Here is a 21,170-nt window from a genome sequence, read left to right as displayed (position 1 = left end):
GCTATGACGTGCATAACACTGACGGTCAAACCAGGGTGAGTTTATCTAATATCCTTACACGTACCTGATTCCGATATTTGGGCTTACGGTCCCTTTTTAGTCTCGATGCCACCTCGTTTGGTAGGTATCGAATGATGAGACCCGATTTGTCTAAACGACACTAGTCTAATTACCCCTTTTCGTCTATTGTTACAAACATTTGTTCTTGTTATCTTCATCCAACAGCTTGATCATACTTCCACCGGTACTCTTACTGTTTCACGCACTAGATCTACTGCAGTCTTCCAGAAGGGGTATAGTATTGCAAAATATGTACAGTATACTACTTCTGATGTTTGTGGTACTTACCACTGCAGACCTCGTTTTTCTGTACCGGAATCTTGTATAACGATGGCACAAACATAATTCAATTAACATCCCGTCTTAACTGCATACATAGGTACACGTGGGGTTTATTATATCCAAGTAACAATGATTTGAAATCATACAAGAATGCTTAAACAAGGATTCTGCATGTGACAATACTTGTGATTTAGACCTGGTAGGGGTGGTGTTGGTTCGTCAGTCTCCCAAAACATGTTTGTACAATTAATTATCTTCACGATGAAATTGCTACCACTTTAAGTCGTAAAGATGGCTACCTACAGTTTGTTTATTAATTATGAAGGTACTTTCAATGTCAAAAGTCCTACCTCAGCTGTTAGCCAAGCTCCCAAACTGCGGTTTTCCGGCTGGGATTGGACCCTCCATCAGATCTACACTAGGGTGCCTGGTCTATGTACCGCTCTCTCAGATACCTGTACAAAGAGGAATCTTCACATCCTTCAGGCCAGCAGCACCGATATCACTGGTTCCAGCCTCGATTCCAATATTAACATCAAGCTTCACGATTACCACGAAGCCACTGCATGGCTAATACGACATTTCCCTAGTCGGCGAATTAGAGATCGGGTGCCTCTAAATCCCTGTCACCATGAATGAGTGTGGTCTGACCATGCATAAGATGTACGGTTCGTCTTTTTTAATATCATGGTCACCTACTCTTATCCTTACTAAATGTTTGTCAAATCTAAGCCTTGTCCATAGGACCTGTCTGCAAACTATTTTGACACTCGGTCAGGCATAAAGCTGTCAGCTGCTTTCAGCACGATATGTTTAGGAGTTACAGTCTTTAACTATTCAAATCCCTATCAGATCCCCCATTAATGGGAGCTACGAAAAAGAGAAAGAGAACCACTGCCGATGTTAAATGGAGAATATGATTTTTTGCACATATTGCGGAAAGAGTTTCACTCGGAAAGAACATTTAGAAAGACATATACCGAGCCGTAAGTCACGAAAACTTCTATTATCACCATTGAATAGGAGAATTCTAATATAACCTCTATCTTGCAGACACAAACGTAAAGCCACATAGGTGTACATTGTGTCAACTATCTTTTCCCAGAAGGTATTCACACCCCGTACTTTGGCTATGTCAAGACTCGAGATCCACTAACTATGCAATCTCTAGAGATCTTCTCCAAAGACATCACTCCACATATCATGAAGCAAAAGATCCAATGGAGCCATTACCAGGTGGTGTTCCAACGGTTAACGGTCGAACGCCCATTGCATGCATCAATTGCGCTAGTGCAAAAACCGGTTGCGATAAAAGGGTTCCTTGCTCAAGATGTTCTGAGAAAAATCTACCATGCGCGAGCAGATATGCCCGACGTTCATCAAAGGCTGCAAACCGGTCCTCAAGCTCGCACAAAAAGACACCACCAACACAAGAGCCACCGCATGACCCCATGGATCAGGACACAGCACCAAAGGAAACATTACCGGAAACCAAAGTCAGTCCCACAGAGACACCCATAGATCCGCAATTTATGGTAGCAACACCAGAAAAGAATATATATCCTGCCCAAGACGTACGATTTACTGTTGATGGCTTCGGACCCTCCCCAGGCGAAAGCCTTGGGGGGATGGAACACTCGATGTTCGGCAACACAGATCCAATGAATGGGAACGTCAACTACCATGACCTGATGGCATGGAGTCACTACCCCTTAGATATTGAAATATACTCCATGGGATCTGAATTGTCCAGCAGTCTAGTAACGCCAAACTTTCTGGAACCAAGCGATACGTCTTCAATTTCCGAGCCACTATTTACTGGATCTCTGCATCCATCTCCATCGATGTCACATACTAAGAGCGCTAGCATCTCTTCAGATGCTAATCGTCCAGCCAAGCTTATCGAAATCGCGGTTCCCATTCTGACTGATAATAGCTCAGATGACTTTGAGCTCCTGGTGGCCGCAGAATCGGCGTGGCCTCTTGCACGATGCAATCCACGACTGATTCCTGGGCCGTCAGCAAGAACAGCTATAGCATACCTCGAGAATCTAGAGCAACATTCGAAGCATGACGCCACATGGGATTCGCTAAATCATGATTTGGAACCATCCGAGATTCGATATGGAGATGGAATATCTGTTATGCCTGTGAGTGCAAGCACCAGAGATAGGATTATGGCCATCACACAAAGCTTTCTTCATACAGCTTTAGAAACACATCGAGGAGGTTTGAAAGGTTGGCCAAAATCTTCCAATTACACAAGTCCTGATGCAGGATTCAATTTCCTTGTTCTACCTCCATCAAACGTCTTGGAGTATTTTCTTCGAAGTCACGTTCGAAGCTTGGCTCCTTACTATACTCTTATCAATGGCGGAAACCTCGATCCCAACGAATTAATGCTGAACAATCAGACTTCAACATTACTACTGTTGTTAATGATAGCACATGGCGCTGCAGCTCTTCCAACCGCTGAAGCTAGATGTTTGACTGCGGGGCTTACGGAAGCTTGCCGCATATCGCTATTTAAGGTGATCGAAAAAAATGTTGATTTATCAGCTGATCCTGTGGTGTTCAAATGCGCACTGCTTTTCACGATACTCGGTGCTTGGGGTGGAGATGCGTCTCACATGAACCTAGCTATGGCACAACGAGGGATGTATCTTTCGGTAAGTAATTATTAAATCAAATCAAAGCTTTCAAGGTACTTATTTGTTGAATATAGATGCTAAAACATGCTGGTATGTTGGAGCCTCACATATCTATGGCGCCATCCTATCGCGAGTCCTCAAATCTAGACGACCAGTGGAAAATTTGGCTACAGAGAGAAAAGAAAAGCAGGTAAGATTCCAAAGCCACAATCTCAATTTGTTTTCATCCATTATAATCCAATGAGCCATGATAATTCGTTCAGTCGTGTGGATTTTCTCTATGCGAAGGCTGACAATAGTTTAGGTTGGTCTACAACTGGGTCATGGTAGACCAGGAGCTGAGCTTATTCCACGATACCTCGCCTATTATGTCAATTACAGAGCTTGAGACTCCAATGCCTGGAATGGAGTGCTTATGGCTGGCAAAAGATGCAAATGATTGGGCGGCAATTGTTCAGCAAACATATATCGGCACTGATTGGCTCCTGAATCCAAATTCTATCAGTACACCACCAGTAGGACCTTCACTCTGTGGCCTCTTCCGAGACATGTTATCGGATAACATCGAACGTCGACACGGGCAGTTATCTCCGCTGCAGCTAAAACTTCTCCTTCACCCAATTCATAGCTCTTTGTGTCATCTGCATCAAGCTTTAACTTTTCATTCTGAAATATATAACTCCCGACAAGGAACTAGATCCGTTACCAAAGCGTCGAATCTACTACGTCTTCAGGAAACTCAGTCATTGCTCCAGAAATGGTATGACTTGTGTGAGATTCATGCTAGAAACGATCCAAGTTGTCAGATTACTCGAGCTAATCTCGTCCTGTACCACCTCATAAGCTTGAATGCGGTGACATTCTTCCCAGAGATTGAGCGGCTAGCACGAAAAGAGGACTTTGACGGAACAAGCTTGGAACTTTCTCTTCGCTACAAAAGATGCGTTTACAATTCTGGAGAAGCAATTTTCCATTGTGGACAAGTCATTCGTCTTGTGAATTCGATGGCAAAAGAGGGACGTCCACGTTGGTGGTCGGTGGCTATCTATCGTGCCACTATGATCTTATGGCTTGAAAGTGTATCACGCATTGACACCTATACACAAAAATGTGATAAGGGCCCAATATTTCCGATTGATGCAGTGGCACCCGATCATCCCTCTGTCAAAGCTTATTTATGGAATGGTGAAGGTGTTCCAGTACTCAGCAAGGCCGACGGGTACGTGGAACTTCATAGGCCTAATGATATCATGAGCCATTGTATCTCGTTACTCGAATTTGGTGTTACTCTACCAGTGTCGGACGGGATAAGAAGGAAATTATTGGCGTTTTCGAAGAATTGGAACATGGAAATCACATTGCAGAGAACCTAGAGCGTCAGATATGCATTTACTTAGGAGTTCCGGACATGTACATTTCGAGGGTTAGAGTTATCCTGATGTTAGTATAAGGGAATGTCTGAAATGCGACGTTACTTTACCATGTTGAATTTTGTTATCGTAGAGTTTATTTACAGGCTCGCATAAGCTGGAGAATTATTGGATTCTAAAATTTGATCAAATCACAGACACGCCTCCGAATGTCACTATTCATAGTTTTGTTTTGCGTTGCTTCCAAAGAAACCCTTTGTAGCACGGAAGACTTACCGACGAAAGGCTGGGATCATACACCAATATGCATGTACAGGCAGTCGGAGATGGAAATCTTGATCAAGAAATTGGTATAGATGAAGAGGTGGCCATTAGTTGCAGATGAAGCACAGCTGTTGATGTGTATCTTATCTGAAATTCTAGGGATTTGGCTTGGGAAACAACTCTTGGCGTCGAACTAACGAGAGGGGATCAGGGGTACTCGTTAGGTAGAGAAGCTCAAATATGGACACATATCTCGAAACGGGAAAAAGTTTGACAAACAGTTCTAAAATCTGGCAATGTTTACTTCCTCAAGTTGGTATGTGCAAATTTCATTGATTGGGCTTTGCCTTCCCCGGACATCCGATGGGGTATCCCGCCACAAATCTTGGTGCCTGTTCTACTATGTAAACAACCAACAAGACTTGAATGATACAAATTGAAAAAGGATTGGCTTGTCAAAGACGATCGGATTTTGACACTTTCTATGAAGCCGATCACGTTTTTCCCTCGTGATTAGAACTTGCATGCCCCATGCCTTGGTAAGCGATCATGAGATCTAATATAAAATCAGATCGATCAATATAAAGCTGGGGGATCTTTCAAGACTTCTTCACGAGATATTAATAACCCCATTCCAAGACACTGAAATGATTCAAAACAGGCCGCTTCTTCCAGCCCTCGACTAGGTCTAGTCAGCCGTCTATGCAAGTGAGATCGTATCTACCACACCGTATTCAAAATCCAAACATGTTGACACACCCACAGATAGAGCCTATTATTGTACCAGCTCGGGGAACGGTTTTGGTATGGGGATGGTAGTATTGTCAGTCAGCCGCTGAACCTTCTCTGTATACTGGCATTGAAGCCTGGACAGCAACGGCTCATTGCAATTGAGCCTGTCTACCAACAGAGAGCGATACTCGAGACGGTGGGTTTCGCAGGGAGTCGGAAAGCTATTGGTTTGAATGCGGATATACGTGAATTAGTCTATATCGTCCAAGTGAATGGAGAATACCCTTGTTCACGCCAGCATCACTGACAATAGCTTTTCTTACTATCTTGATCTATGACTCGATGATTATACAGCACACGATCAACTTTGAAACAAACCAAGAGTAGACATCCAAGATGTAAGGCGATATTAATTTGGAATTGCAAACGATACTGAACCATGTGTTGTCCAAAGATGCTATGTATTACTTGCATCGCATCAAGATATGTCAGTACATTGCTGTGAAGACGGTGTTATTGTGGTGCGCTTTAATTATTCTTGTAATTGTCAGCCCATGACCTTGGTATTGGTATCTTTGAGGCAACCTTTGTGCTACCTGCAATTTCTTTACCAGTGGTTCACCATGAAAGCTGATGGACAGCTTGAAAGTGTAAAACTCACGAGTACAATTGAAGAGACTCGTATTAATCAAGCACCCAAGAACTATGGTGGAGCTACTATCAGTGGGTTTTAATTAAGAGTAATGACGTGTGAGACGGCCAGCGAGGTGGCCGCCAAGTTGACACCACCGATCGAGAGACTGCTTGCCCGAGATAACTCACAAGAGCAGTCTTGTCGATGATTCTACGGAATTTGACAACCTAAAACTTTGGATTCTCCGATTTTGATTGATGGAAAAGAAAGGTTTGAAATCATTCACCTTAAACTTCACGATACGTGACATACGTCAAGTATGCTTGTTTACATATTCCACCCTCGTGTTACTTGACACTACACCAGTCATAGCTAAGGAAGTTGTAGTTTACCTTTATTTTTCCGCATCCAATACCGACGAAATTGTATTGCATAAATACAACTTGCCATTGACATTATTCATGAATGAAGACCTACAAAAACAAAGCTTAAGAATTACCCAAGAATCAATTAATATGCTAAACATATGCAGCCTATTCCCAATCTCGCAGCTCATCCAATCGCATTTCAAGGCTACTACATCTTCCACTCGGATACACCCGAGAAAAAGACTAAGACTTCAGGCTATATTGTCGCAACGGCATTTGCAATCCGGACCTAGACCTTCTACTACGGCATTGGATGAAGATCATTTGAAAACAAACCAATGACTGTATTAATTTTCCCAGACTTCTTGTGAGCTAAACCATAAATTTAACGGAATTTGATACAAGCTTTCGGGCCATCTTCGCTTGTGTTGTATAAATCCGGAACATTCTCAGCTCGCAAGACATCCGGGAGGCTCGGAACGAGCAAGTTTCCCAAATAGATATCGATCGTTATGTACGTTAAGCAGCCCCTGTCCTTGCCCATGACCGTCATCTTATCTTCCACGATAGTTCTGATCAGGATGCAACTTAAATACAAGGAGTATTGAAAGTCCCATGTCCCGCTCGCAATCGAATCTCATATGCGCAGGCTGGAAAATAGGCTGCACTACATATGAGGTGGGTGGATGGACAAGGGTCGTCTAAGAGTAAGCTGCAGAATCGATGCAGATACATATTGGTGGCTTCATTTACGCATGTTCTCTGCCGCGTTTGAAAACGCGAAGTACATGCTGATTTACATACAAGGAGTATGGTCGTGGGTGTTGAGTGTGGCGCGAGTGCAGATGTGTGGAGTTGGGAGGAAATAGTGACAGTTCACGTGTACATGAGGTTTTGGTGACATGCTACTTCTCAATCATAGCCTTGCATTGAATAATTATCTTTTGCGTACTAGCGCAAATTTTTTATTGATTAGAGCTATCTTTTCCTAAGTAAATTGAACTTGGAGGGAAAATGATATTATATACGGTAACTACCTAAAATGTCAAAAGTGTCATTTTTGCCGTTTTATGTATTCACCGTATTATATACACACAGTGTTCAAGGATATAATTGGAAGACTGTGTTTAAATCTCATGGGTCATTGCAGTGTGTATATTGAGTTATCATACGTAGACATCAGTAACGAAAGTGGTATTCATGAAAAGGGAATATTGTCAAAATCAAAAGCATCCACCGAACCAAGTACTACCCAATTCTAATACAATAAACAAGCATGAGATCTATCCTATCACATGGTAAGAGCCTCCCTCATGAAATCCCCTAGGAGCTTTATCTGTGAAGTAGTCAGTGTATGTGCGCCGTTTTCAATAATGCTATTCAACTTACATGAGGCGTGTGCATCATAGAGAAATGATTCCCTGGCATATGTCTGGTGACAAATTTTTTGTTACCCAGATATTTATCCCATATGTTAGGCCCAAAATCGGTTCTATTGTCCAGCAAGAATTGAGCATGGCCATATGGGAAAGGATCCGGTCGTGGATCTGATGGTAATTTACAAACGCCGTCTTCACACCAGATGGCCATCACTTGAGGTACCTTCTTAGGATCTATTGCTTCAGGCATGTAAGTCGAAAGAGCTTGCACAGAAGCAGCAAAATGAGGGAGAAGCCATTCTGGAATTTTGCTTGGATCGCCATCGCCAAGAAGACCAATTTCGGCGAACCACTTATGAAGTGAAGATGGAAGAGGTTCAATAATATCAGGACATGGAGAGTCAAGGAGAATGAGCTTATCGACAACTTCGTTATTCTTGGTAAGTTGGTTGACTATTTCATAAGCGATGACGCCACCAGCACTCCATCCGGATAAAGTATATGGCCCCGTTGGCTGGCGACGCTTCATTTCTGTGATATAATGAGTAGCCATACCAACTACACCACAGGTGAATTCCTCGGGGGTCTTCATATATGGTGAGTTGAGACCAAAGACAGCAACATCAGATGAGAGCGCCGGGATCTCGGTATATGAAGTTGCGGATCCGCCTCCATCTGGAACCATCCAAAGATACTTGCTGGCTTTCCTCAAATTCCCTTGAAGTAAGATTGAACTGGCTATTCTTTGAGAAGTAGACTGCATGTTCGGTTTGGAGACAGGAGCTGAAGGTTTAGATGGCCTTGGCTGCTCGGATGGCGCCTTAGATTTAGGCTTAGGCTTTGGCTTTGAAGGCGCTTCGACGTTGAGAGCCTTCTCAATATCACGAATAGTCTGGTTGACCTGGAAGAGATCAGATGGAAGAGAGAGGCCTGTCTTCTCTCGCAATCGTCCAAGCACTGTAAGAGCCATGAGTGAATCCATACCAAGTGAAGCGAGATCAGGGCAACTCGCAACCTCTAGAACATCAACCGACATTTCCTCGGCGATTGTAACTCTAATTACATCACCAAGATTATTCACAACCCCAATGGTAGATATATCATCATCTGAAGGATCTGTGAATTCCGAGTCATCTTGTGGGTCGTGTACTGATTCCCCGGGACTAGGCGTAGTGACAGGCGAACTTGGATCTTCGCTGTAAGCAACAGATGGCTTTCCCTCGAATTGTGATAAGAATGACTTGAAAGCTCCAATTGTGGGATGGTTGATGAATTCGTTAGAATTAATATCAATGTCCATTTCTTCCCGTAACCTTCCACAAACTGTTAAGGCCATGAGCGAGTCGGCTCCAAGATCGGTAAAGGCGACGTTGTCAACAAGTTCATCGTGTTGTACGCCAACTTCTGCTGCAAGGATATCCATAACTTGAGAAGTAATTGACGTGAGCTTTTCATTGACCTTGGAGAGATTAGCTTTTGTAACCTGAACCTTCTTGATAGCCTTTGAGTTCGAAGCCTTGGGAGCTTGGGGTGCCCGGAGCGCAGGAGATGGCTTCGTTGGACCTGCTGCGGTAACGCCTACTGGAGGCAAGAACATATTGAGAACTTTTCGAGGTATGGCTTGGAAGGCTAAACCACCGACCATACCGATAATAATATCCCCATCAAACACGTAAACATCGCCAGCCATAGTCTTATCTTTGCGCTGCTGCATCCTGACATAGGAGCGGTAGGTCTTATCCGCACTTAAAGGCTCCGAAAATTTCAAAGAATCCCAACCATGTGAGATGTAGACTTTTTCTCGTGAATCAATAGCATCAGAACCATTGACGATAAATCCAGAAATATGCGCCACGCTGTCAATCCAGTACGGACTGCATTTGAATGTCCCATCTCGTTCTGTAGTTTGAAAGACGACACGTGATGTAGCTTCCATCTTCATGCTATCAAGGATGACCTCTTCCATGCCACGATATTTCTGGTCATAGTCTACCAGTGCAGCAAACAACTTATAGGCAAGTCCACGATTGATTTTAGAGACTTTACCATTCCTCTCAGCTTCTTGTAACCAATCAATTCGTGACTGAATGAGATATGCAGTTCGTTGAAAGTCGGCATGATATTCTTCGGTATCGCCAAAGTAGACTTGACAATTTGCGTGCTCGACTCGAGCCTTGTCAGTGCCCGTTGAAAATAGAAGATCGGCACGACCATTTGCCACATTGATTGTAGCAGTGAGAGTGAGTACTTGAGATTTTCCTCCGGGGTCAGCTATCAATGGTTTGGGTACCTTCATTCTTCCAACATCCAAGCCTAGATTCTTGACATCAGGTCGAAGAAGCTTATAACCGTACTCGCATAAAGTCATGGCCATATCTGCGTACAAAGACTAGAACACTGTTAGCTTGAGCAAGGTTTTCACATCGAATTACTAACCGATGGGCATAACATAGCGCCGTTGACGAGATGACCAGTAACAACCCCACGAAGATCAGCACGTGCTAGATCAGACTGGGCTGTAACAACGGCAACGTCTCCTTCAATCTTTTCACTTACGACGCTATGAATGGTGGAAGTTGAGAGCTTAGGCTTGGGGGTCTCGAGCTGAAGAGGAGCTTTGTCTGGCGATTGTCCTTTTGTCAAGCACCAATCTCCGGCGTACTGAATCCAATAATTCTTGTCGTCGAACGCATAGGTGGGTAAATCGAGAAGATGGACCGAATCATTGAAATCTCGGTGATACTCATTCCAATCAATTTCAAGACCAGCAGTGTGCAAGACGCTGAGGCTGTTGCTGAGGGTTTTATATGCACTTTCATTCCTGCGAAGGGATGGAGCAGCAATAGTGGAAGTACCAACTGTTGCTTTAATGAGTCCCAGGCATACTGGATGCGGTCCTACCTCAAGCCAGACAGTTTTCTCATCTATGACACCTGAATTTTGGGCAGAAACAAGTCCATCTAAGAAGTTGACAGGTTGTCTAGCATGGTTGCGGAGATATGCAGCGTCAATATCCTCCGATTCGTTAAGGCATCTACCAAACAAGGACGAGATGAGAGGGATTGTCTCTTTACCGAAGTGTACAGATGCAGCCAACTTTTCGAATTGGTTCAAGATTGGCTCCACTTGAGCAGAGTGAAAGGCAAAGGGAACTTTTAGTTGCGTGCATTTAAACCCAGAGTTGCAAAGTTGATCAGAAACATTAGAAACTTCAGCAGCCTCGCCACTAAGAACTGTCTCTCGAGTACTGTTGATGCAAGCGATATTCACTGAGGTTCCAATATCACCCAATGCTTCGGTCACTGCCGATCTCGATCCTTGAACAGCAAGCATTGCATGAGTTCCAGCAGTGCATCGTTCAACCAAGAGCTGAGCTCGACGTCCAACCAAATAAATGGTGTCACTAGCAGACAATACTCCGGCAACATTGAGTGCGGCGTATTCACCCAGACTATGGCCAATTACAACAGATGGTTTAACACCCCAAGACTCCCAGAGTTTAGCCATTGTCATTTCCAAGCACACAATTGAAAGTTGCACCACCACAGGCGACAATCCTTGAGCATCAGTCACACTGCCATCAATCAAGGAGATGAATGATGGGAAACCGAGAACTGTAGCAAGATTATCAAATTCCATGATAGTTTCCTTGAATAGGGACGAATTCTCGAATAACTCGCGACCCATAGCAGCATATTGTGATCCCTGACCTGTGAATAAGAATGCAACTTTGGGTGGCTCTGGAAGAACCGGAATGAATTGTTCGTGTAATTTGGATTTCAGGGCTATTGAGACTTCGGATACTTCGCTTGCTGTTACTGTCATTCTCCATTTGTGCTGTATTCGACGTGCAGTAGTCGTATATGCCAAATCTGCCAGATTTATGTCTCGATTTCGTTCGAGATATGATATCAGACGCTCTGCGTTGTTAAGCATAGCAGACTTAGACTTGGCAGTGATTGCGATGACATGTGTGGAACGAGGGTCGGCTATTTTGGAAGGAAGTTCGGGTGCATCCTCAAGTAATAATCCGGTGTTTCCACCAGCAGCGCTGAAATTATTGACAAAGATACGTCGTGGAGCTCCGGACTTCTTTCTGGGAAGTGGCGTGTTCTTGAAAGCTATGTGTACATTGCGTTCCTTAAGATCTTTGGGAAATCCTTGATTGATCGTCTTCTTAATTCCAACGTGGGGGGGTATGGCATTCTTCTGCAGCATCATTAAGCATTTTATGAGAGCGGTGACACCAGATGCGGCTTCGCCGTGTCCAACATTCGCTTTGATAGCCCCAAGATACAGCGGTTGATCCGGTCTTCTCTTTCGATCTGCCGAAGCGAAAACGTTGGTAACAGACTTCATCTCTGTCCCATCGCCGGCTTGAGTCCCAGTACCATGCATTTCCACGTAGTCAATATCATTAGGATCAACACCCGCATTATTCAAAATACGCTTGTAGAGAATCTCCTGTGTTCCTCCGTGGGGGTGGGTGATAGAAACAGCGTCTGCAGAGTGGTTGGTAGCACTTCCAAGAATAACACCCAAAACATTGTCCTTACTGTTAGAGAAAGCAAACAAATCAGTTTAGAATCATGGAGAATACACTTCAAGAATTAGACTTACTCAGCTAGCGCATGATCTAACCTCTTGATTATAACAGTGCCAATCCCGTCGGCTCTGCAATAGCCATCCGCATCATGATCAAAAGTAGCGCATGGCCCATTTTTGGATAAAAATTGCCCTCTACTAAGTCCTGAAAAGATGTCTGGGTTTGTCATACACGAGAGACCACCAACAACGGCTGTATCACAATCTCCGGCCCATAGAGATGTGCAAGCAAGTTGGAGCGCAGCGGCACTAGAGGAACAAGCTGTATCGATATTGAAAGATGGTCCCGAAAATCCAAAATGATAGTTGATTCGCCCAGGTCCGAAGGCTCTTACGCCTCCCGTAATGAAATACGTATCCACATCTTGGGCCGCATTTATCTCACGCCAGTCGTCACTCGTCTGCCCGTAGAATGTACCAATTCGATCGAGCTTCGTGGAATGCGTTCTATTTGGAACGTAACCAGCCATTTCTAGAGCTTCGTATGCGGTTGCAAGACCAAGACGTTGCATAGGACACGTTTGATATGCCTCTCGAGGGGACATGTTGAAGAATCTGGGATCGAACAGTCCTGGATTCTCAATCCAGCACCCGTAAGGAGTATGACTGGTATTTCTGATTTTGCTTGTAGGATCGAAGTGTGTCGCAACATCGAATCTGTCTTTTGGTACCTCTCGATGGACATCTAGGCCATTTTCGAGCAATTCCCATAACTTTTCGTGGCTTGCAGCATCTGGAAACCTTCCAGCCATTCCGACAATGGCAAGCTTGCATTTTCCTGGAGAAACTTCCATCGAGCTTTTTTGCTTAGCTGCCTGTTGATTTCCGGATTGAGGCGAACGCAGAGTTATGTCTAGTTCCGTCTGAGATTCTAGTACCGCTGCTAAGACTTTGGCCGCACTCGTAGGACCTACTCAAAATTAGCAAATTGACAAAGTTTCTCTGGAAATATATTCTTACCAAATGGAATAATCAGGCACTCTCGGCCCTGGAAATCTTTTCCTTTCTGCACGCAACCTTGAAGAATTTTGCTGAATAAAATTGGCTCTGTCAACATCTCTAGTAGAATTGCTTGGAGTAGCAATTCTGGCTCTTGTTCGGTATACCAGGTTCCGGTCGTACAAGAAATCACAGGAAATCTAGTCTTGAGATTCCCAAGCGCTTCTCGGACTTTTTTGTCTTTCAAATGTAAAATATGCTCTACATTCAAACTCGAACGAAGATGGGCAGCATGATAGGGGCCGTATACAGGGATAGAAACCGGCTTCGCTTGGAAAGCCTCGGATGCAAAAAGTGATCTCAAAGTGGAAGGAGGCCCACTTATCGCAATACTTTTTGAGGTTGTTGCACTGATATATACTTGATTTACTATAGGTGTTTCCTTTGAAAAGTCAGTAAAATCGGCCTAATGAGTAAATTACAACGCACATTTTCTTTGTGAAAGTCGGTGAGTATCGAGTTCACCTCGCTCTCCTGGACAGCGGGAACGACGTAAGTCCAGCTTTCTGGCAACTCTGATCGGCTATCGAGTCTGTCGGCGAGGGCTGCGACGTATGCACCCGTTCGAAATGACATCAACATCACTTGAATAGCGATGGGTATCAGTTGAGAGATCGATGGGGAAGAAGCAATTGCAGCGGCAGCAAAAAGTCCGGTGCACAAGCCAACAAGGCAGGTTTCACTAGGACTAGTCGAATCTCCATGTTCTTTCTCGTGGCGACTGATTAGATACATTAGTGACAGAACTGACTCTATATAGGGTCTATACTAACTCAATGTATTGCGATAACTGAGCAATGCACAAAAGGGCACTGTCTATAGCAGGACTTTTGATAGTACCTGCGTGATATAACTTATTTAGTTCGAGTATCGTGGAGAAATCTGGTATCCTATTTCGCTGGAGGCTTGGTAATCTATCGATTTCTTCCCTAAGGGCAGAGCCAGCCTGCTCGAGGAAAGATCTCGAAAGCACACTCGGTCTCCCATGTTGACAAAAGTCGGTCAAGAAAGTATGCGTGTCCAATGACTGGTCGCCAAAGACCAGGAAAGACATTTTGTCCCCCATATTCAGTATGATACAAGAAACTAAGTTGGTGGAAAATCCTGAGGGAAACCTGCTGGTATTTCATCAACTCTATATGCACAACTTGCAGTGGCCTGTATTATTGAATCTCCAAGAAAGCTCAGCTCATCTCATCTGATTTGAAATCAATTTACGGAGTAACCTCTACCCTCAACCATGTCATGATGGCAAAACACTGTGGATCATTATCAGCTCATTGACTTCTGATGTCTTTGTCCGGTCATCAATCTCAAAATAATATGACAAACAAGGGTAGAAAAGCTTGTTTAGAATGATGGAGTGTGCGGGCCGACTAAGAAACGTAGACTTTTTTGAAGATCTAGCACTGACAAGTCCATATCTTACAATACTCTCTTTTTGGTATCAACGTCTATTACGGGACAGATAGTTTTAACGCCTATACGGATACGAAATGAGACGGTTCGTCCTATTCCGCCGCACTAATTGTGATTAGCTGTCCTGAAGAAATCGGACTGGTTCGAAAGCACCTCATTCGCCCGAGATTAGGTACCCAAAATACAAGGGTAATTGGCATTGGAGCCAGGTGGTACCTCGCATAAGCAACGTCCGTACTGACAGTACATAACACCACAGAATTGATTGTAACAAGTTCCGGTGCGACACTGTCCGGCGGACATCCCCACGCGGTCATAACTCCAACCTGGACTTTGAGCGGCTCAGCCTACTAGCCGAGCGCATCCCAATGTTGGAGCAAGTTGCTTGAGAGTCAAATGTCTTAGAATCAACCAGCTAGACCACCGTGAGATAAACACATTCATCGGGGGAGCTATCCAAACGTGGGGGATATGCCTCCATGATCACAGTTGTGCTGTTGCGGTTGCAGTTGCAAAATACGATTTGGTGTTGTGGGTGAGATTGTCCGACCGGAAGATAAACACGCTAGCGAAACGCGTTCTACTGTATGTTTGTGGCACGTGACCTCATCGAGCCACTTCAATCCTTCCGCCAAACATACCCAATTGCATTTCGTTCCTACAATCTCTTCTCCTTCTTCTCCGCTTCTCTCCATTCACCTCTTCGATCTAAGAAGAATCCGAAATTAAATTATTCCAAAAACACGATGATTAAGCTGTGGACAGCGAGATTTTCGTGACGACATTGACTGACTGATTGCATGCCCTAGCTCAATTATTCCGACTGGTGGGCTTACACATGAATGACTTCTCTGTTCTTAATATGTTATTCCATGTGAAGAATTTGTGTCTTCTATTCTAGGCTGCATGCATATCCGAGCTGGAAGCTTGCATATTATTGACCTCAGCCGTACTACAGGTAGTTGTCAGACAATATCTTGTGCTATTTTCGCGCCGTGGTGTTATTTCGAAGACTAGTCTCCAGTAATGCACTCTGTTCTTGTTCCTATAACTTATATCTTAACTTACATGCGATGCTTTTATAGAGTATGAATATCTTTCCTGTGTCTATCTGCAATATCTCGAAGCAAGACTCATTTCAACTGATGTTATCACAAGGCAAATCATCATTTTGACCTCGACAGACTTCGGGGCTCTTACAAATGAAGGGCTAGATTTCGCATTTAATTTCCAGCATTCATAATTCAAACCTATTCCTAGATCTGATACAGACGTACGCTTGCCTGTTTCAGAGCAAGTATCTTTCATGTCCCTCGCAAACGGGGCTCGATGAAGGAAGTGTTACGAGTGCAATAGTTCTTGACAACATACCGTGCCGAACGTTATCGCGATTGATGCAGGCGTAGTGCATACTATCTCTACTGTGTTTTACAAGATTCAAAGAATCTGCTTCCTTGTACTCCACTCCGGGTACGGCAGTACCTTTCCCGAGAATCATCATCTTTTGTCACTTTTGGATATTGAGAAATAGTAGTAGTTAATTTATCTCGCTACAGAAATATTTCCAACGACCTCAAGAGTTTGAAGTTTAGTGAGTGCTAAACCTTGGAATGAAAGACCAGCGCGAAGATTACGGAATGAATAATTGAGACCTTTGACCTTGATCTTGTCATTACTATTGTGAAAGGCAACGAAAGCAATTTGAAATGAGTTACTCGCAAGTCTTGAGATTGCCATTCAATTTGGGACACATAAAAGTTGAAGAATGGATCGATGACCCAATGATTTGTTTCTGTGTTCCACAACATCCGGTTGTGGCACTTTGTAGAAGATTAAACAACTAAACGTTTATTTTCGGGAGAGGAAATGGGGAGATGTTGAGCGCATACATTCGGAAATCTGCAATCTGAATCAGAATCTCTATCCTGAAAAGAAAAATATTAAATTGGTGACTCAATAGCGTATATGAACAATAATCACTATTTGGTTAGAAGCCAGACCATTAGACTTCTATGTTATCGTCAAATCTTGGCATAATGCTGCAAAGCGTAAGCTAGGAATTCTCCACGGCCGCTTTCATTATATTTGAACAACTTCAATTCAAATGTTTATGCCGATGATAATATTTACAACTAGGTAGGTTCCTTTGGATGTGCAATCTAAGCTGTAGTACTATACGAGCTATAACACTACATGAGGCCGTGCTACTTACACACGATGATCACCTTACTTCATCAAAAGAACTTTGCCACAAGGTGCTAGATGGCTTAGATGAAAGAGAAATACCACGGGGATGTTCTTGAAAACATTTTCGCCAAACAATACAAGAGAAGAGCAACCTGCTCCGACCAGCATTATTAAATGAGTCGCTGCAAAAATTAAAATTGATTTTCTATATTGCCCAAGATATCTAATCTGTCCCAGTTGGTTCTCATTACAATAGCCATACATCATCTAATCCATCTCTGGATGCATATAATCAACCTTGGCACCTCCAAACAATTCATCTCTTGACTCAGCGCTATCGTAGCAACATTCGAGCCCCTGCTGCAAGTTTGGCAACGGAAAATTGGAGTTCGATTCAATACAAGCATCTAACTCGCTTTTGATCCAACATTCATTGTCTTGAGCCAATTGCATTCTTTCAAACATGTTCAGAACATTCGAATATCCCGATTGGGGCTGCGGTGATTTGCGACCTTGCACATGAGAGGTCAACCTCCTGTTTTCACTGTGATTTAGCTTGCTGATATACATATGCAAATCGTCTTCGGAAGTACAGTTATCACGGGCTATAAGTGTACGGCAGAACAGGACCTTATCATAGCAGACTTTGAGGATCTCCGGGGGAATAGGTTTTTGTTATTTTTCTCTATCTACTTCATAAAATTAGATACATGTAGGTGCATCGCATAGTCAGCGTAGCTTTAGCTATAGACTGAATCTATTATGTGTTTACTACTACTACTATACCTATGCACATGTTGTCCCTGCCATACACTTAACAATTTGCTTTATGGAATCACAATCAGTAGAAAAAATCATTGGCGAGACCATGATTTATGAATCACAGCAAGCGAATTTTTATGTAACATTATATTTGTAGGAGTTGTGCAACTTCGTTCCAGGTAGCGAAGAGTTCCAGGAGTGTGTCTTAAGTATGTTAAAATCACAGGAAAAAGTAATTGAATTGAGTGTAGTCAATTCCATCAAGTAGTTGCCTGAGAAGCAACAATCATCCGCATATTTCTGCGTCCAGTCGCACTAACTCAACATGATTGTTTCCAGAAGATCATTCGATAGCAGTCTTGATAGCAATTACTCACTTTAAATCCTAGTCTCTATGCCATGTGTTGTAAGGACTGGAAAAGAGCACGGCACTCCTGCTATCATTGAACTTTCTTTGAATTTCGATATTCCGGGTTCTATCGGAGTTTTGCTGGAAAAATCTAAAGTAACGAGAAAACCAGTAGTGTTGCTGGATAGGTTTCACCCTTGAAATGGTAGTAAAGTTGCGTCTCTTTGAAAATGAATTCTGTTGTGCATATCTAAGACTATATAGTACAAATACAAGCAGAATTGTTTTGAATGTTGGGGCTTTGCATCGGTCACACAATGGTTGCCATCGGTAATCCTCTATGTCAAGAACAAAGCAGATTAATCATTGTATGTATAGTACCGAAATATATACAGAAGTGTTTTGCAAATGTATGTGCCATCGCAATTCATTCCAATTCAAATCTGGCTTTCTCAGAGAGGGCCGTTGGGATGGATTAAAACTTTAGTATATCCATCCTCCCTTCTATCAAATTTGGTATAAGCGTTTGGTGCCTCATCGATACCAATTTCATGCGAAACAACGAATGAAGGTTTTGCGACGCCTGAGATAATCATATCTCGCAGATAACGATTGTAGGCTTTGACATTGCATTGTCCAGTGCCAATGGAAAGACCCTAGAATGTCAGTAACGCTCACTTGTATTGATATTTGTAGTAGTACTATCACCAAACTCACCTTCTCGAATAACTTCCCAAAACTTATCAATAACATTCCTTGGCCAGCATTGCTATCTGGAGCACCAGGGTCGCTTGGGACATATAATCCTGGAACACCGATACCACCGGTTGGTCTCGTCACTTTGATGCAATTCTCCAAAACAATACTTGGTACTTCTTTCTTGCCATCCTGTGCAGAAGCCTGGTACCCGACAGCGTCCACGCTCCTATCGACCATCTGGCCATTCTGTTTTATGATTTCCTCGACGGCGTCACATTTGGTGAAATCCACAGCGACACAACCGATTTTCTCCGCAGCTTGTAGACGTTCTTTCACGCTATCAACGACAAACACTTTGCTTGCTCCTCTGAGCTTTGCACTATACGCAGCCATCAATCCAACAGGTCCGGCTCCGAAAACGGCGATTGATTCTCCTGGTTGGAAGCCAGAAAGTACAACACCATGCCACCCCGTTGGGAATATGTCGGCAAGAAGGATAAAATCCGCTTCGTGCTCTTTTCCAGCAGGAAGAGGAAGGCAGTTGAATTCGGCATATGGTACACGGATATATTGTGCTTGACCTCCTTGGTAAGGTCCCATTGCAACATATCCATACGCCCCGCCTGCGAATCCGCTTGATGAAATTAACGAAGTGTAAACAGGAAGCTCAAGCTTAGATGAGACCTACGGATTAACACCTGTACAAAAAGCCGTTTTGCCCTCTTCACAATTCCTACATCTGCCATCTGCCACATTGAACGGCATCACCACACGATCCCCTTTCTTAATATGCTGAACACCAGAACCGGTCTCGATCACTATGCCCATATTCTCATGTCCAAAACATAACCCACCTTCCGCAGCCGTTCTTCCCTGATACATGTGCAAATCACTTCCGCAGATTGCGGCTGTTGTCACCTTCACCAGTGCATCATCCGGATGTTCGATCGTTGGCAGTGGGCGTTCTTCGACAGTTACTTTGAAGGGTTCTGCACAACATAAATGTCAATCATTCGGTCTTTATAAGAGTACTTGGGATAGAACTAATGATCATACCTTGGTATATAACCGCTTTCATTGTTTGCGTTTGAGACATCTTGAAGGCTACTTCTATGCAAAACCTACTTCTTTGAGGTGAAATGTTGACTTCTACCTAGAATTACCTAGTATATATATATCATGCAAGTATGATGGCATCGTCTTCCCCGCGTTCTAACTATAGTATGGATGTTCCCAGGCTCGGACGTTCATTCGTTCATGAACCATCAAAGCAACCTACCAACCCCGCACCCGGCCATTGGTTGCTGTTACATGGCATATTTCTAGAAGACTTTGTGAATACTCATTCGCATATCTCCTGCGCGTCGGCAGTTGATCCCGAAGAGTCTTTGAGGCTAAAACAACATCTCTACGACGTAATGATAGAAAGCAAATTGAGATATGGACAATAAGATTTGTAATTGTGGGATGTGAGCTAGAGTTAACATCGCTAAGCCTCGGGTATAGTAATTGGTCAGATCCATACAACAGTAAACTTTAGATTCATTGTGCGGAACTGAATTTCAATGCTTAAACCTATGAGAACGCGATGTCCTTGGGAATAGTGCGAGTAGACGTTCTGATTGAATTAGAATGGATGTGGTGTTCCAACTGCCGCGTCTCACCGCTTTGGTGAGTATGAAGCTCCTTTTTGAGCGACAAAGTCCACTGCCTCGACTCAATGCATTGTCGTTGCGGGAGTGGCCGGTGAATGCATTCGATATGAAGTCATGTTGGCATCATCTACGAATCTTGAAATCTTTGTCAAGACCGAATTTGAGCCACCGATTCTGGGGCTCCACCGACGCTCATTACCAATCGTTGCGGAGCAAAGTATAGAATGGATCTGTAGGTGCAAAACCTCTCCATAAGGATACCGCCCGGTTTTTGTGGGTTAATTCCGATCAGGTCACAGTTCTAAGATTTCTTCTACTTTAATATAGATACACATAATCCTCGGGCCTCGAAATATAAGGACATCCTTATAAAGAGGATATAAATCAATTTTAAACCTAAAATCGTTTGGAGCCAGAAATAGAAAGATATCCTCATCAAGAGATAAGGTTATCTTTATACAGCTGGAGGACCCTTAATACTATTAATAGCTTCATGTACGAACAACATTGGGCGCCATTTGCCCGCGAGCCCGCATTCGAGGGATAGTGAGGTTTTACTGTTTCACAATTGAATTTATTGTCAAATTATCAATCAATCAAGCTCATTAATTATTAGTAAGTCAGATAAGTTACCAAAGAATGACCTCGGTCTCCGAGCTGTTAAATGGAGAGTTTTGGACTTCAACTATTTCTCCAACGTTTCCTTTATTTACTTTTTTCAAATCTTCAAGAGCCTCATATTTGAATAAATCTTG

The 21,170-nt window shown here is 43.3% G+C and overlaps 3 protein-coding genes across 3 annotated transcripts; 1 reads left to right on the top strand and 2 right to left on the bottom strand.

Annotated features, from left to right (window-relative positions):
- Positions 1–1,258: 1,258 nt before the first annotated feature.
- EAF02_010794 (uncharacterized protein) lies at positions 1,259–4,366 on the top strand (the record flags this gene model as incomplete). Its single annotated transcript, XM_038906842.1, has 5 exons — positions 1,259–1,328; positions 1,396–1,450; positions 1,514–3,011; positions 3,068–3,183; positions 3,298–4,366. The coding sequence occupies 5 exons, from the start codon at positions 1,259–1,261 to the stop codon at positions 4,364–4,366; spliced, it is 2,808 nt and encodes a 935-aa protein (XP_038753390.1).
- Positions 4,367–7,652: 3,286 nt separating this feature from the next.
- Positions 7,653–14,398, bottom strand: EAF02_010793 (uncharacterized protein; the record flags this gene model as incomplete). The annotated part of the gene is made up of 7 exons (XM_038906841.1): positions 7,653–7,697; positions 7,751–10,129; positions 10,177–12,295; positions 12,361–13,255; positions 13,306–13,726; positions 13,774–14,065; positions 14,118–14,398. 7 exons carry the CDS (start codon positions 14,396–14,398, stop codon positions 7,653–7,655), a joined length of 6,432 nt encoding a protein of 2,143 aa, XP_038753389.1.
- A 3,951-nt stretch (positions 14,399–18,349) lies between these two features.
- EAF02_010792 (uncharacterized protein) lies at positions 18,350–20,235 on the bottom strand. Its single transcript, XM_038906840.1, has 4 exons — positions 19,817–20,235; positions 19,449–19,749; positions 18,779–19,394; positions 18,350–18,717 (listed from the first exon to the last, which is right to left on the bottom strand). The coding sequence occupies exons 1-4, from the start codon at positions 19,854–19,856 to the stop codon at positions 18,514–18,516; spliced, it is 1,161 nt and encodes a 386-aa protein (XP_038753388.1). The 5' UTR covers positions 19,857–20,235; the 3' UTR covers positions 18,350–18,513.
- Between the last annotated feature and the right edge of the window lie 935 nt (positions 20,236–21,170).

The sequence above is a fragment of the Botrytis sinoallii genome (genome assembly GCF_014898435.1).
Source record: "Botrytis sinoallii strain Bc 23 chromosome Unknown BSIN_027, whole genome shotgun sequence".
Lineage (NCBI taxonomy): Eukaryota > Fungi > Ascomycota > Leotiomycetes > Helotiales > Sclerotiniaceae > Botrytis > Botrytis sinoallii.
Note: the sequence above shows the minus strand (reverse complement) of the source record. Positions and strands in the feature narration are given on the sequence as shown.

Excerpts from the sequence above, each read along its gene's own strand:
- EAF02_010792 (XM_038906840.1), bottom strand. The coding sequence starts at position 19,856 with ATGTCTCAAACGCAAACAATGAAAGCGGTTATATACCAAG. Across the intron at positions 19,395-19,448 it reads TTTTGTACAGGTGTTAATCC|CGGATTCGCAGGCGGGGCGT; the intron begins GTAGGTCTCATC and ends AATTTCATCAAG. Across the intron at positions 18,718-18,778 it reads TTGGGAAGTTATTCGAGAAG|GGTCTTTCCATTGGCACTGG; the intron begins GTGAGTTTGGTG and ends CTGACATTCTAG.